We start from the raw sequence: 16361 nt of genomic DNA on the forward strand, positions 1-16361 counted from the left end.
CTAGGGCTGTGATGATTCTGGAATTTTGGGGTAACAATGAATTGTCTTGCAAATGACCATGGTTGTTCATTTGTAATTTTTGTGGGGAAATGTTTTGAGCTCGTAATGCATCATAATGAATACAACACAGGTTTGGTGACACACTCCCGTCTCAAAAACGAAAGATTTTGACCGCTTGGAACTTTCGGAATTGAAGCTTTCCCTCCCGATTGTGCTGTTTCGCGCGTGAAATAATTACCAACGCTTTTCATATGAAAATAGAAAACTGCTATTTTTTTTAATTTTTAATTTATTTAACCTTTTGTTTAACTAGGCAAGTCAGTTAAGAACAAATTAGTGTTTACAATGACGGCCTACCAAAAAGCCCCTCCTGCGGGGGGCGGGGCCTGGGATGAAAAAATAAATACAATATAAATATAGGACAAAACACACATCACAACAAGAGAGACAACACTACATAAAGAGAGACCTAAGACAACAACACAGCAAGGCAGCAACACATGACAATACAGCATGGTAGCAACACAACATGGTACAAATGTTATTGGGCACAGACAACAGCACAAAGGGCAAGAAGGTAGAGTTAACAATACATCACACAAAGCAGCCATAACTGTCAGTAAGAGTGTCCATGATCGAGTCTTTGAATTAAGAGATTGAGATGAAACTGTCCAGTTTGAGTGTTTGTTGCAGCTCGTTCCAGTCGCTAGCTGCAGCGAACTGAAAAGAGGAGCGACCCAGGGATGTGTGTGCTTTGGTGACCTTTAACAGAATGTGACTGGCAGAACAGGTGTTGTATGTGGAGGATGAGGGCTGCAGTAGATAAGCATCAACCAGTGGGTCTTGCGACGGGTATACAGAGATGACCAGTTTACAGAAGAGTATAGAGTGCAGTAATGTGTCTTATAAGGAGCATTGGTGGAAAATCTGATGGCCGAATGGTAAAGAACATCAAGCCGGTCGAGAGCACCCTTACCCGCCGATCTATAAATGATGTCTCCGTAATCTAGCATGGGTAGGATGGTCATATGAATCAGGGTTAGTTTGGCAGCTGGGCTGAAAGAGGAGCGATTACAATAGAGGAAACCAATCTAGGAAACCTATTGTGTAAACTATATTGTTCACAGTTATTGTGCATAATTGTTAGTTACACAATTACTATTATTGTGCCAACTGACTTAATATCGATCATGTAAATCAATCATGTCGATTGGATCAATCATTTTAATATCATCAATCTGATCAACTTCATGACTATTGAAATGAAAACCACGGATGGAGCTGAGTGAATATTAGTCATATCAATTCTATATAAGGTGATCAATTGTATAGATTACACTGTAAATCTCTGTGGTGCACTGAAACCTTTAAAGCAGCCTAGTGTGTGTGTCTGTTTCTGTGTGTGTTTGCACCTGTGTGTGTGTGTGTGTTCAATGCCAGGGAATGGAATAGGAGATAAATTGCCATCTATTGCTGCCTGGAGGCATTCATTTGCCTGAAAGGGCTCGCTGCCCATGCGCACACACACACACACACACACACACACACACACACACACACACACACACACACACACACACACACACACACACACACACACACACACACACACACACACACACACACACACACACACACACACACACACACACACACACACACACACACACACACACACACACACACACACACACACACACACACACACACACACACACACACGTCTGCTCGTGCTTGGCTAACCTTGATAAATGGAACATTTGTTTTGAGTAATGGCCCGATTGCTGCAGCGTAAAAATCAATGTGGTTTCACAGAAACTTTTAAAGCAAGCTTGTTATGTACAATGTTAACATATCCATTTGGACAGTGCAGGAAAATTGGAATGCGTTTACAGTCAGCCCTCGTTGAGGAATATTGAAATGGAAAAAGCTTTTCATCGTCAAAGAGCCTGCTGAGTACATTATCTTTCTCTTTCAAGCTCTCTCTGTCTCTCTCTCGCACGCACACACTCAGGCACACACCTTCCAAAGATGGAGACTTTAGACCTGGCCTAATGTGCACGCACACACACACACACACACACACACACACACACACACACACACACACACACACACACACACACACACACACACACACACACACACACACACACACACACACACACACACACACACACACACACACCCTCTTAGCCTGTATTAACTCTTTCTCTTCATAATGTATTCCCTGTCTCAGACATGTTGGCCGTAGACCCCAACCAGTCTACTATTCTGGCTGTGTCCATCGCTGGAGGCATCATACTGCTGATCTTTCTGGTTGCCTGCTTCGTCGTCAGTGGCAGGTAAGAGCAATACACACCACACACACACACACACACACACACACGCACACCGTGGGAGTTGGAGCTGCTTATAAAGAGGAAATTGGCCACCTCTACTTCACTCACATTGCATTGAAACAGACATATAATAAGTTTCATCAAGAGTTCAGTCCACTCTTGTATATCGCCTTGGGAGCAAAGAGAACACTATGATTTACTTGATATTATATATGACGTTTGATCGTCACCTTATAAGAATCTTAAGGGAACATACCTGACGTTAAGCGAAGGCCACGTGTGAGCCCCAGCGGTCTTATATTGCAGGCTGTGTTATTGAGTCAGATTTAAAGAAGAGAACCAAAGAGAAGAGGTGACGGGAGTACGAGAGAAGAGGGGGAAAGGAGAGGGAGAGGAGCAGACAGTCTGAATTAGGCTCCAGCTCTCCAGTACAGAGGGAGGAAAGAAAGAGAGAGGGAGGAGAGGAGATGGGGAGGAGAGCAGAGAGGGATGACAGGCCAGTGATCTACAATGTCTGTCAATGAATGGTTATCCTATATTTGCTGTGACTAGATTAAATAGCTATCCTTCCCCTGGATACAGACACACACACACACATTTTACTACACGCACACAGTTCTGAGGTCTGTAAAAATATTAGTATTGATTGAGGGTGATTTCCTATCAGGCTGAGTGCTCTTTTCACTATTGACCACGTGGGATCTAATCAGTGGAGACTGTCCTAAACAAACACACACACACACACACACACAGATGCACGCACTTGCAAATGCACTCACATGCAGATACACACGTAAAACACACTCAAATACGAAAGGCGAGACGGCAGGGTGCTAATCCTGGTTTACTAGAAGTACACACAGACACACACTTACAGCTAATCAGGTTTCACAGGCAGGTGTTAACTGGGTTTTACAGGGGGGTCGATACACCTCCATCAATTACCTCTCCCTCCATTCCCTATTTTCTCTCCATTCCCTCTCACCGTCTTTTCATTCTGCCAAAGGCTAGGATAGGGGGATGGAGGGAGGGGTGGGTGTTGATTCGTGCTTTCTAAGAGAGAACCTCGAAACATCTATCCAAAAGGTGTGTGTGTGTGTGTCAAATCAAATTAAATGTTTTTTTGTCATATGCTTCGTAAACAACGGGTGTTGACGAACAGTGAAATGTTTACTTCCCAACAATGCATAGAGGAAAATAATAACACAAGGAATAAATACACAATGAGTAACGATAACTTGGCTATATACACCGGGTACCAGTACCGAGGGAATGTGCAGGGGTACGAGGTAATTGAGGTGGGGATGAAGTGACCAGGCTACAGGATAGATGATAAACAGTAGCAGCAGTGTCTGTGATGAGTCAAAACTGTTAGTGCAAAAAGGGTCAATGCAGATCGTCCGGGTAGCTATTTGGTTAACTATTTAGCTAAATATTTAGCAGTCTTATGGCTTGGGGGGGGGGGGGGTAGAAGCTGTTCAGGTCCTGTTGGTTCCAGACCTGGTGCATCGGTACCGCTTGCCGTGTGGTAGCAGAGAGAACAGTATGACTTGGATGGCTGGAGTCTTTGACAATTTTTATGGCCTTCCTCTGACACCGCCTGGAATAGAGGTCCTGGATGGCAGGGAGCTTGGCCCCAGTGATATACTGGTCCGTACTCACTACCCTCTGTAGCGCCTTGCTGTCAGATGCCAAGCAGTTGCTTTACCAAGCGGTGATGCAGCCAGTTAAGATCCTCTCAGTCGTGATTTTCGAGGATCTGAGGGCCCCATGCCAAATCTTTTCAGCCTCCTGATGAGGAACATGAGTTGTTGTGCCTTCTTAACGACTGTGTTGGTGTGTGGATCATGATAATTCCTTAGAGATGTGGACACCAAGGAACTTGAAGCTCTCGACCCGCTCCACTACAGACCCGTCGATGTGGATGGGGGTGTGCTCAGCCCTCTGTTTCCTTCCTGTAGCCCACGATCAGCTCATTTTTCAAGTTAAGGGAGAGGTTGTTGTCCTGGTGTAACAGTATAACTTTAGTCCGTCCCCTCGCCCCAGGCGCGAACCAGGGACCCTCTGCACACATCAACAACAGTCACCCACGAAGCATCGTTACCCATCACTCCACAAAAGCCGCGGCCCTTGCAGAGCAAGGGGAACCACTACTTCAAGGTCTCAAAGTGAGTGACGTCACTGATCGAAACGCTATTAGCGCGCACCACCGCTAACTAGCTAACCATTTCACATCGGTTACACTGGCACCACACTGCCAGGCCACTGACCTCCTCCCTATAGGCTGTCTCATCACGGTTGGTGATCAGGCCAACCACCGTCAGCAAATGTCCTCAGCAAACGTAATGATGGTGTTGGAGTCATGCACCGCCCCGCAGTCGTGGGTAAACAGGGAATACAGGAGGGGCTAAGCACGCACCCCTGGGGGGCCCCGTGTTGAGGATCAGCGTGGCAGATGTGTTGTTGCCTACCCTCACCACTTGGGGGCGGCCCGTCAGGAAGTTCAGGATCCAGTTGCAGAGGGAGGTGTTTAGTCCCAGGGTCCTTAGCTTAGTGATGAGCTTTGAGGGAATTATGGTGTTGAACGCTGAGCTGTAGTTATGAACAGCATTTTCAGGCATGTGTTCCTTGTGAATGTTAACCTGTTTTTTGTTTTTTGACACCACACTCCAAAAAGCAAGTTCTGCAGGCTCTAGTTCTGTCTTATCTTGATTATTGTCCAGTCGTGTGGTCGAGTGCTGCAAGGAAAGAACTAGTTAAGTTGCAGCTGGCCCAGAACAGAGCTGCACGTCTTGCTCTTCATTGTAATCAGAGGGCTGATATAAATACTATGCATGCCAGTCTCTCTTGGCTAAGAGTTGAGGAGAGACTGACTGCATCACTTCTTCTTTTTATAAGAAACATTAATGTGTTGAAAATCCCAAATTGTTGCATTGTCAACTTACACACAGCTCTGACACACACACTTACCCCACCAGATATGCCACCAGAAAGTGTACAGTATTATATAGAGCTATTAGTGCATGGAACTCCATTCCATCTTATATTGCTTAAATAAACAGCAAACCTGGTTTCAAAAAACAGATAAAGCAACATTTCACGGCAGATAGTTTGTGTGTATGTATTGATATGTAGACTACATGTGCCTTCAAATTTTTTTTATGTAGTTCTGTCCTTGAGCTGTTCTTGTCTATTAATGTTCTGTATTATGTTGTGTGGACCCCAGGAAGAGGAGCTGCTGCTTTTGCAACAGTTAATGGGGATCCTAATAAAATACCAAATACCAAAGGTCTTACTCACATCAGCTATGGAGAGCAAGATCACACAGTCATCCGGAACAGCTGGTGCTCTCATGCATGGTTCAGTGTTGCTTGCCTCGAAGTGAGTATAGAAGGAATTTACTTGTCTGGTAGGCTTGCGGCGCTGGGCCATTCGCGGCTGAGTTTCCCCGGTAGTTTGCAAGACCTGCTGTATTGATATTTTGATTGTAGGGGGTCATAGTGAGGTTTCTTATAATCGTCCAGATTGGTGTCCCACTCCTTGAAAGCGGTAGCTCTAGCCTTTACTTCAGTGCGGATGTTGCCTGTAATCTATGGCTTCTGGTTGGGATATGTACGTACGGTCACTGTGGGTACGACGTCGTCGATGCACTTTAAATGAAGCTGTTGATTGATGTTGCAAACTCCTCAATGTTACCGGATGAATCCCCGAACATATTCCAGTCTGTGCTAGCGAAACTGTCCCGTAGCTTAGCATTTGCTTCACCGGACCACTTTCTGTATTGAGCGCGTCACTGGTACTTCCTGTTTGAGTTTTTGCTTGTAAGCAGTAACCAGGAGAATAGAGTTCAGTTTTGCGTCTCTGTGTGTGGAGTAAAAGGTGATCTAGAGTTGTTTCACCTCTAGTTGCACACGTGACCTGCTGGTAGAAATGAGGTAAAACAGATTTCAGTTTCCCTGCATTAAAATCACTGGCCACTAGGAGCGCCGCCTCTGGATGTGCATTTTCTTGTTTGCTTATGGCCCTATACAACTCGTTGAGTGCGGTCTTAGTGCCAGCATCGGTTTGTCGTGGTAAATAAACAGCTACGAAAAATATAGATGAATACTCTCTTGGTAGATACTGTAGTATGGCCTGCAGTTTATCGTGAGGTATTCTAACTCAGGCGCGTAAAACCTTGAGAATTCCTTAACATTAGAGATTGCACACCAGCTGTTGTTATCAAAGAGAGACACACCTCTCCCCTTAACCTTACCTGAAGCTGTCATTCGGTCATGACGATGCATAGAAAAAATAGCTAGATGTATATTATCCATGTCCTTATTCGGCCACGAAATATAGGGTATTACAGTTCTTCAGGTCCCGTTGATAGGATAGTCTCGAACGGAGCTTGTCCAGTTTGTTCTCCAGTGATTTTATTCGCCAATAGAACAGAGGGTAGAGGCGGTTTAGTTCTATTGGTCGATTTGGTCTCGTCCGGGAGCTGTATCTCCCTCTTTCCAGTGACCCGGGTGTAGGACCTGGTCCAGGATGAGCAGTACATCCACAGTACATCCATCCGACTCGTTGAAGTAGAAATCTTCATTCAAAGCAAGGTTAGTGATCGCTGTTCTAATGTCCAGAAGCTATTTTCGGGACATAGGAAATGATGGCGGAAGTATTATGCACAAAAAAAGTTGAGATCAGCGTAAACAAAAACACACACAATAGCAGAATTGGTCAGGAGGCCATTAGACGGCAGCTATCCATCTCTGCAGTGCCATCTGTGTGTGTGTGTGTGTGTGTGTGTGTGTGTGTGTGTGTGTGTGTGTGTGTGTGTGTGTGTGTGTGTGCTTGACTTCAGATTGCAGGATCGCAGGAGATCAAAGACAGCACTTGAGAGACAAGGAGGGAAATGAGGACTAGAGATGGACAGAGCACCGCAGAGAAAACAGAAAGGAGAGAGCGGAGAGGGAAGGAGAAGAGAAAACAGAAAGGAGAGAGCGGAGAGGGAAGGAGAAGAGATAAAGAAAGGGAGAAAGGCAAGTTCAGAGATTATATTCCAAGTAGTGGGGATAGTAGAAGAAGGGAGCATCAGATATTTTTTCTTGTGAGAGAGGGAAGGAGGGAGGGGAAGAAACAGGGAGCGAGGGGTGGAGGGAGTAGGGGGGGAGGGGGAGAGATTGACCTGGAAGGTGCAACAGTAGTGGTTATGTTGCATACCGGCAGGCGGGTTTCTGAAGAATCAGACAGAATCTGAGTGATAACCACTCACTATAGCGTACATGTGTGTCTCTCTTTTTCTCTCGACTTCTTTTCTTCTGTCTCTCTTGCTCTTAATCGCATCCTCTCATTTTTCTATACCATCTTCTCTCTCCCCATATCAATATCTGCTCCTCTCCCTACCCGTGTCTATTCAACATCACCTCTCAATCGCCTATGCTTTTCTCTTAACTCTCTCTCTCCTTTCAATTTCTTTTGTATTCACTTCTCAGGATTTCCTCTATAGCCTTCATTGCAGCTAAACGAAGCTACACTCGTTCATCTGAGCATCTGAGAGAAGGTGGAGGATGAGAGGCAGGGAGAGACAGAGAGAGCTCTGGGTGGTTAAGTTGAATGAGAATGTACCGACTGGAGCACCTTTTGAAGACAGATGAATCAGATTGCCGTATGCAGCAGTCATAATAGTGGAATATAAAGGATTCGTACACATCTTTGTATAGAAAACCAGCTTCAACCATTCTTTCAGCATTGCCAATGGCAAGTAACAGAACGAGGTGGGGGGTGGGGAATGGCAGAACGAGCTCTATTTTGGTGGCCTTTGGTACGTTCTAATGCCTTGATTCACAGCTAAATAATTAAATACTTTAACGACTTTACCTCCCGGTTTGGTCAAGTAAGTGGTATTGAGTAGAAAGACATTAAACTCCCGAGTGGCGCAGCGGTCTAAGGCACTGCATCGCAGTGTTGAGGCGTCACTACCGGACGTGTCCGGGGGTCCCCGTGTCACAACCGGACGTGACCGGGGGTCCCTTAAGGCGGCACACAACTTGGCTCATCGTGCTCCAGCGACTCCTTGTGGTGGGTGTTTCCTCTGACACATTGGCGCAGCTGCCTTGCGGGTTAAGCGAGCGGGTGTTAAGAAGCGTTTCGGGGGACGCGTGGCTTGACTTTCGCCGGGGGGGTTGCAGCAATGAGACAAGATTGTAATCACGATATTGGGGAGGAAAAGGGGGTAAAAATACATTAAAATGACTGAAAAATGTAACGAATTCAGTTGTGTAGGCCTATGTGATCAGGACAATATTCTAAGTAAGATAACCTTTTTTTAACATTAAACCTGTCTTCTCTTTAGATAAAAGTAATATTTATAGTTTTACTGCAAGATATGAAGCGATGTTTGTTCTTCAAACTATGAATTGTATTTGCTCTGCTGCTGTGGACACTTGAGGTAAGTAAAACAATTTTATTTGTAAGCCAGACAAAATTAAACGGGCCTGTTTATATAATGAATATGAATTCGGAGGGCAGAAATGATTAAATATTAAAGCATTAAAGGCTTCCCCCTCATTAAAGGCCTCAGTCATACAAAGTTATACTTACATCTGAACTGGTTCTCTAGCAGATTAGTAAAAATCACCCCTTGTTCAAGAATGTCCTTTTTCAGATTACAACCTCTCACTTTCAGTTATTTGAAAAGGAAATCATCTCCAAAATAGTTTTATTTTTAAAACAAGCGATAGAAAGTGTCAGGATTCAGCCAGGGGTCATGATTTGGGGCTGTACAGATGTTTGATGTATTAGAATAATTGATTATGCTTATGTTATATTAATAGAAGTCCTTACATTTATTCAGTGTATATTCTCTCTCTCTCTCTCTCTCTCTCTCTCTCTCTCTCTCTCTCTCTCTCTCTCTCTCTCTCTCTCTCTCTCTCTCTCTCTCTCTCTCTCTCTCTCTCTCTCTCTCTCTCTCTCTCTCTCTCTCTCTCTCTCTCTCTCTCTCTCTCTCTCTCTCTCTCTCTCTCTCTCTCTCTCTCTCTCTCTCTCTCTCTCTCTCTCTCTCTCTCTCTCTCTCTCTCTCTCTCTCTCTCTCTCTCTCTCTCTCTCTCTCTCTCTCTCTCTCTCTCTCTCTCTCTCTCTCTCTCTCTCTCTCTCTCTCTCTCTCTCTCTCTCTCTCTCTCTCATATATATATATATATATATATATAATGTGTGACTGAAACAGAACTCTGCAGGGGAGTGTGGGAGATAAGAGACTAGTTAAACATTCCGCAATAAATCAGCTTTGGGGAGTGGACATTTACTGCTAAGTTTAAGATAACACTAAAAGCCATTGTTTATATAGGGTTTTGGTCTCAGGAGTAAAAAGGTAATGACATAGTCAGTGACATCACTAAGGCGGGACTTCGGTTTAATAAAACAACTTGAGACCTTTTGTTTGATGCAGAACTTACTCAGAAACATGCGTGCTATGTTCCTGTTTGTCAACTTGTCTGCAATTGCATTACTAAAGGTTTTTGAATAATTAAAGATATTGTCAGAATGCTAATTTCACTAATGAACCAATGATTGACAAAGAAGGACGTAAGGAACAAACCCTAACAAAAGACAGAAAAGACAGAACAAATAATATAACAAATATTATGGTTAACCTCAAATATACTAATTGATTAAAAAAAAACATTATTATATATATTTTGTAAGGTATAATCTTTTTAAATTATATAAATAGGACTGGTGGAGTTGTCACACATGCAGCTAACAAAAATATACAGAAATGTCTGCTCTACCCAAACTTACAACCAACTGATTGCAACATTACCGCAAAAATGGAAGAGTAAGGAGTAAGGAACTTGTCTGTCGGCCCTGCATTAAAGACCAAAGTTGGTTAAAGAACATTTTTACTTTACAAAAAGTATACCAGTTTCATTTAAGGACCAAAAAATTGACAGCTGTGCTATATATATTGCAAAATAGCTGGGAAGAGATTTTCGATGTACCGATTCCATGGCACATGGTTTATGAGCTGATACACAAAACGACGCCGGAATAAAAACTTAGAATTTTCCCATTTAGATTATTATACAAAATTCTTGCAACCAATAGAATGTTACATGAGTGGCCTTTCAGGTTATGTCAGTATAGGACTCGTTTTACTGTGGATATAGATACTTTTGTAACTGTTTCCTCCAGCATCTTCACAAGGTCCTTTGCTGTTGTTCTGGGATTGATTTGCACTTTTCGCACCAAAGTACGTTCATCTCTAGGAGACAGAATGCATCTCCTTCCTGAGTGGTATGACGGCTGCGTGGTCCCATAGTGTTTATACTTGCGTACTATTGTTTGTACAGATGAAAGTGGTACCTTCAGGCATTTGGAAATTTCTCCCAAGGATGAACCAGACTTGTGGAGGTCTACAATTTTTTTCTGAGGTCTTGGCTGATTTCTTTTGATTTTCCCATGATGTCAAGAAAAGAGGCACTGAGTTTGAAGGTAGGCCTTGAAATACATCCACAGGTACACCTCCAATTGACTCAAATGATGTCAATTAGCCCATAAGAAGCTTCTGAAGCCATGACATAATTTTCTGGAATAATCCAAGCTGTTTAAAGGCACAGTCAATTTAGTGTACGTACACTTCTGACCCACTGGAATTGTGATACAGTGAATTATAAGTGAAATAATCTGTCTGTAAACAATTGTTGAAAAGATTACTTGTGCCATGCACAAAGTAGATGTCCTAACCGACTTGCCAAAACTATAGTTTGTTAACAAGACATTTGTGGAGTGGTTGAAAAGCGAGTTTTAATGACTCCAACCTAAGTGTATGTAAACTTCGACTTCAACTGTATAAATATATGTATGTATATACTGTATATATATATATATGCCTGGCGTGTGCAAGTGTGCAAAGCTGTCATCAAGGCAAAGGATGGCTATTTTGAAGAATCTAAAATATATTTTGATTTGTTTAACACTTTTTTGGTTACTACACGATTGCAAATGTGTTATTTCATAGTTTTTATGTCTTCACTATTATTCTACAATGTTGAAAATAGAAAAATAAAGAAAAACCCTTGAATGAGTAGGTGTGTCCAAACTTTTGACTGGTGATGTACATTACATGGGACCTGTAAATTCACTCACAGGAGACTCATGCTCTCTCCCTCGATGAAGATACATTTGACTGCAGAAAACAACGCAAAAATAACAGCGGTACCAAGAGGCGGGACAGACAGCAGACTGACAAACCAGCATCACTTGCTTTGTGACTGACAGGCGCCTGTCCTATCAATAGATCACTAAGATGCATATTCAGAAGATGCTTATACAGACTTTTCTGACTAGCGAATTGAAACTTAAATGACAAGAAGCCTAGTTAATTTATGAAGTGGAAAAAGTAGCCGGCTGACAATGAGTCTGTTATCGGCTGTTTAGGCCAACAGCCGGCGCTTATGGAAAACACTGTACACACACACGCACGCACACACACCATAAGCCCTACACCCCCTCGGTCTATGTTGGCAGGGGAGCGGGTGATACCGTGGTAATATGGCTAGTAAAAGCGGTGATTTGTGGTGTGTTCTGTTCTTTTCTGTTCCTGTTAAATAAAGTGGCGTCTGTCCATTGTTCCTGCAGGGAGGAAACATGAAAAACACCCAAACCCCCTCAGACACAGCCCTGCACAGACAAAACACCACTGTTATTGCTGAGTGTGTGTGTATGTGTGCAGTTATTGCTGTGAGACGTGTGTGTGTGCCGAGCTCGTGTGTTGTTATTTGTATCATTTTTTTATACAGTTGAAGTCGGAAGTTTACATACACTCAATTAGCATTTGGTAGCATTGCCTTTAAATTGTTTAACTTGGGTCAAATGCTTCGGGTAGCCTTCCACAAGCTTCCCACAATAAGTTGGGTGAATTTTGGCCCATTCCTCCTGACAGAGCTGGTGTAACTGAGTCAGGTGTGTAGGCCTCCTTGCTCACACATGCTTTTTCAGTTCTGCCCACTTCTATAGGATTGAGGTAAGGGCTTTGTGATGGCCACTCCAATACCTTGACTTTGTTGTCCTTAAGCCATTTTGCCACAACATTGGAAGTATGCTTGGGATCATTGTTCATTTGGAAGACCCATTTGCGACCAAGCTTTAACTTCCTGACTGATGTCTTGAGATGTTGCTTCAATATACCCACATAATTTTCCATCCTCATGATGCCATCTATTTTGTGAAGTGCACCAGTCCCTCCTTCAGCAAAGCACCCCCACAACATGATGCTGCCACCCCGTGCTTCACGGTTGGGATGGTGTTTTTCGGCTTGCAAGCCTCCCCCTTTTTCCTCCAATAATTATGATGGTCATTATGGCCAAACAGTTCTATTTTTGTTTCATCAGACCAGGGGACATTTCTCCAGAAAGTGCGATCTTTGTCCCCATGTGCAGTTGCAAACCATAGTCTGGCTTTTTATGTTGGTTTTGGAGCAGTAGCTTCTTCCTTGCTGAGTGGCCTTTCAGGTTATGTCGATATAGGACTCGTTTTTTTGTGGATATAGATACTTTTGTATCAGTCTTTTGCTGTTGTTCTGGGATTGATTTGCATTTTTTGCACCAAAGTACGTTCATCTCTAAGAGACAGAACGCTTCTCCTTCCTGAGCGAAATGACGGCTGCGTGGTCCCATGGTGTTTATGCTTGCGTACTAGGATGAACTAGACTTGTGAAAGTCTACAACTTGTGGAGGACTCCAACCTAAGTGTATGTAAACTTCCGACTTCAACTGTATATATAGTTTAGGGGGTAGATCAGCTTTAATATTGCAGATAGATTGTGGGTTCTATCAATGTCATTGTTTGCATCATATTCAATCACCCATTTTATATTATTAATATATAATTTTATAATTTTGATCCAAATGTGCAAACTGTCCATACAGATCCGCAAGGAAGGTGGATCCTTGTAAATATACTATTGGACGATAAACAGATTTGGTTAATTAGTGTAAAATGGTCCAAATAATGATTCCCACTTCTTCAAAAATATACAGTACTAATCTATCGAGCTCACGAGCAACAAATGACTGTATTATTATGGTGGGAAATTTTAATAGTTTTAAGTACCCCAATGGGTCGTAAAGGAAATCATACTACACAATATTACCTTCATGCACTTAGGGAAATTACAGATATCATGGTCACATTAGAACTAAAGGAAAAACTAAAAGAAATGGAGTAACTTAATTGGGAAGGATAAAGTATAATATAGTATAAAAATAAAGCGAAAAATGCACCAAATTCTTTTTGAATCTTCAACATAGAAATGCTACCAAAAATAATTTACAGAAACATGTTACAAATGACTGAGTCATTCATGATTCACTAAATTGTATTTTGAAAAATGAAGCAAAATACTTTAAGCATATGGTCTCTTTTCAGTCTCCTCCATTTCCACTAACTAATGTTAACTGTAAGGACCAGCCCCCTAAATAATAGTGTAAATTGAACAGCTGTACATAAAGACTTGTGTGAGGGCCAAATATGCTGAGGAGGAACTTCTTGGTGCATTTAAGGCCTTTAGGCCAGGGAAAATCCATGGCTGGATGGCATTTATTTAACTAGGCAAGCCAGTTATGGACACATTCTTATTTACAATGACGGCGTACCCCCGCCAAACCCGGACGATGCTGGGCCAATTGCGCGCCGCCCTACGAGACTCCCGATCATGGCCAGTTGTGATACAGCCCAGGATTGAACCAGGGTGTGTAGTGACGTCTCTAGCACTGCCTTTGACCGCTGCGCCACTTGGGAGCTCTATGCTGGCATACCAGTTGAGGTATATGAAACCTTTTTTTTTTTATCTACTCAAACATCCACTATTAGCATGTTTTAACCACTCCTGTAAAAATGTGTAAATATCAGGTCCTCAGCAAGAAGGTTTGATTTCACTATTACTGAAACAGGACCCAGGGGGTAAGTAAAAAGATCCGGTCTATCTAGAAAACTGCCAGGCCCATTACACTTCAGTTTAGTCATGCAACAAGTTATGTATAGTAACCTCAGGTGTAAAATAATAAATAATGGCTTCGTCTTAGAAATGATTCAACTGTCAAGAGCAGTTAAACAAGGTTGTCTACTATAGGCATGTCTATTTTTTTATGGCCATCGAAATGTTAGCAATTCAAATCAGATCCAACAATAATATCAAGGGGCTATAATTTCTAACCTACAGTGGACAACATTGTTTTACTCCTCTTGACAGTTTAATACACTACATGACCACCTGCTCGTCGAACATCTCATTCCAAAAACATGGGCATTAATATGTGACCGACTGACTCGATTCGGTCTTATGTAGCAAAGTTTGAAATTCTGTTTTTTACATTGGATGAAAGTAGAGACTCAGAGCTAGAAAATGGTTTGCCATACACTACAGTAGAGGAGCAATGGGAAAGTAATTCTGCTTTGAAAGTTGATAAACTTGTAAACTCATTTTTGAATAAGTGGACCTTGAATGTTTTGGTACCTACTGGAGAGCTCGTCTTTGTCTACACCCATTCAGTATCGTTCACACCCTCTTAAGCCTTAGCCCCGCCCATCTCTTCAAGGATTCACATGTGAGGCCATGTGCTAAACAGAGTGAGAATGGTAGTATACAAAACAACCAAAGATTTCAAGACTAAAGGCTGGTTTATACAACGTCTGTCGAAATGTCTGTAGTCAGTTGTCGCGGTGACATCATGAAAATTATATTGTCGTCCGACATCAAACTTGTCGTTATGAAAAAGTATAAACAGAAACACGACAGGTGGCATTAAATGAGCATCCTGGTGGTCCAAAATAGCATAACTGGTGTATTTTAACACCAATAAATCTGTTTAAACTTGAATTTAGTTTATGTCAATCTGGCAAACCAGGCAACTAAAAGCAACTTTCTAAACAATGTTTTGGATCATTTCTAGCTTGTTAGCTAGCTAGCTAATGTTAAGTTAGCTGGCTAGTCAGTTCACATAATGTTAGCTAGCTAGCTAATGTTAAGTTAGCTGGCTAGTCAGTTCACATAATGTTAGCTAGCTAGCTAATGTTAAGTTAGCTGGCTAGTCAGTTCACATAATGTTAGCTAGCTAGCTAATGTTAAGTTAGCTGGCTAGTCAGTTCACATAATGTTAGCTAGCTAGCTAATGTTAAGTTAGCTGGCTAGTCAGTTCACATAATGTTAGCTAGCTAGCTAATGTTAAGTTAGCTGGCTAGTCAGTTCACATAATGTTAGCTAGCTAGCTAATGTTAAGTTAGCTGGCTAGTCAGTTCACATAATGTTAGCTAGCTAGCTAATGTTAAGTTAGCTGGCTAGCCAGTTCACATAATGTTAACTAGCTAGCTAATGTTAAGTTAGCTGGCTAGCCAGTTCACATAATGACCATATCATAGCTGACGACATCTTAACTTAGCTAATTCGTATTAATTATTACAGGAAAAAAAGCTAATGACAAGATCATTATTTACAAGTTAATGGTGAGTTAATTACAAATCTTAGAATCATAGAACTTGGACACTGTCTCGTTGGCCTAACGTTATATCATAATTTGACTTTGGTGCTGTTCTTCACATTACCGTCTCTGGTAAACACACATTTTGATTTTAAATAAAAATCAAAGTTTGTCACATGCACAGGATACAGAAGGTGTAAATGGTATAGTGAAATGGTTGCTTGCATAGTGAAGTATTTTGTTTAAACATGTAGCTAGCTAGCTAGCTAAACAATGAACCATCAGCCCAACTCATAACGTTACTAGCCTGCATGAATCTGAAGCTAGCTAAAGCTAGCTAGCTAACATTAGGCTATAATTAGCAATGGAAATGGCTCTGAGATACAAATAATATGACTATACAGATCATATGCGTAATGTTGGCTATCGAGCCAGCTGACAGTACACTTTAACTTGCAATGAAGACGACTTTGTCAAAATTAGAAATATATCATATCTGAAAATGAAGCTAGCTAGACTCTCTTGCACGGTATACATGGATGAACGCTTGTCTCTTTCTGTCACA

The 16361-nt window shown here is 42.1% G+C and overlaps 1 protein-coding gene across 3 annotated transcripts in view; it reads left to right on the forward strand.

The window, feature by feature from the left end:
• Window positions 1-16361, forward strand: part of epha4b (eph receptor A4b) — a 137273-nt gene that overhangs the window by 56975 nt on the left and 63937 nt on the right. For all 3 annotated transcript variants that reach the window (XM_071377117.1, XM_071377115.1, XM_071377116.1), the window contains exon 10: window positions 2240-2345. In XM_071377117.1, the coding sequence (XP_071233218.1) occupies window positions 2240-2345 (106 nt within the window). The remainder of the gene's footprint in view (window positions 1-2239; window positions 2346-16361) is intronic.

Source organism: Salvelinus alpinus, chromosome 30 (genome assembly GCF_045679555.1).
Source record: "Salvelinus alpinus chromosome 30, SLU_Salpinus.1, whole genome shotgun sequence".
NCBI classification, from domain to species: domain Eukaryota; kingdom Metazoa; phylum Chordata; class Actinopteri; order Salmoniformes; family Salmonidae; genus Salvelinus; species Salvelinus alpinus.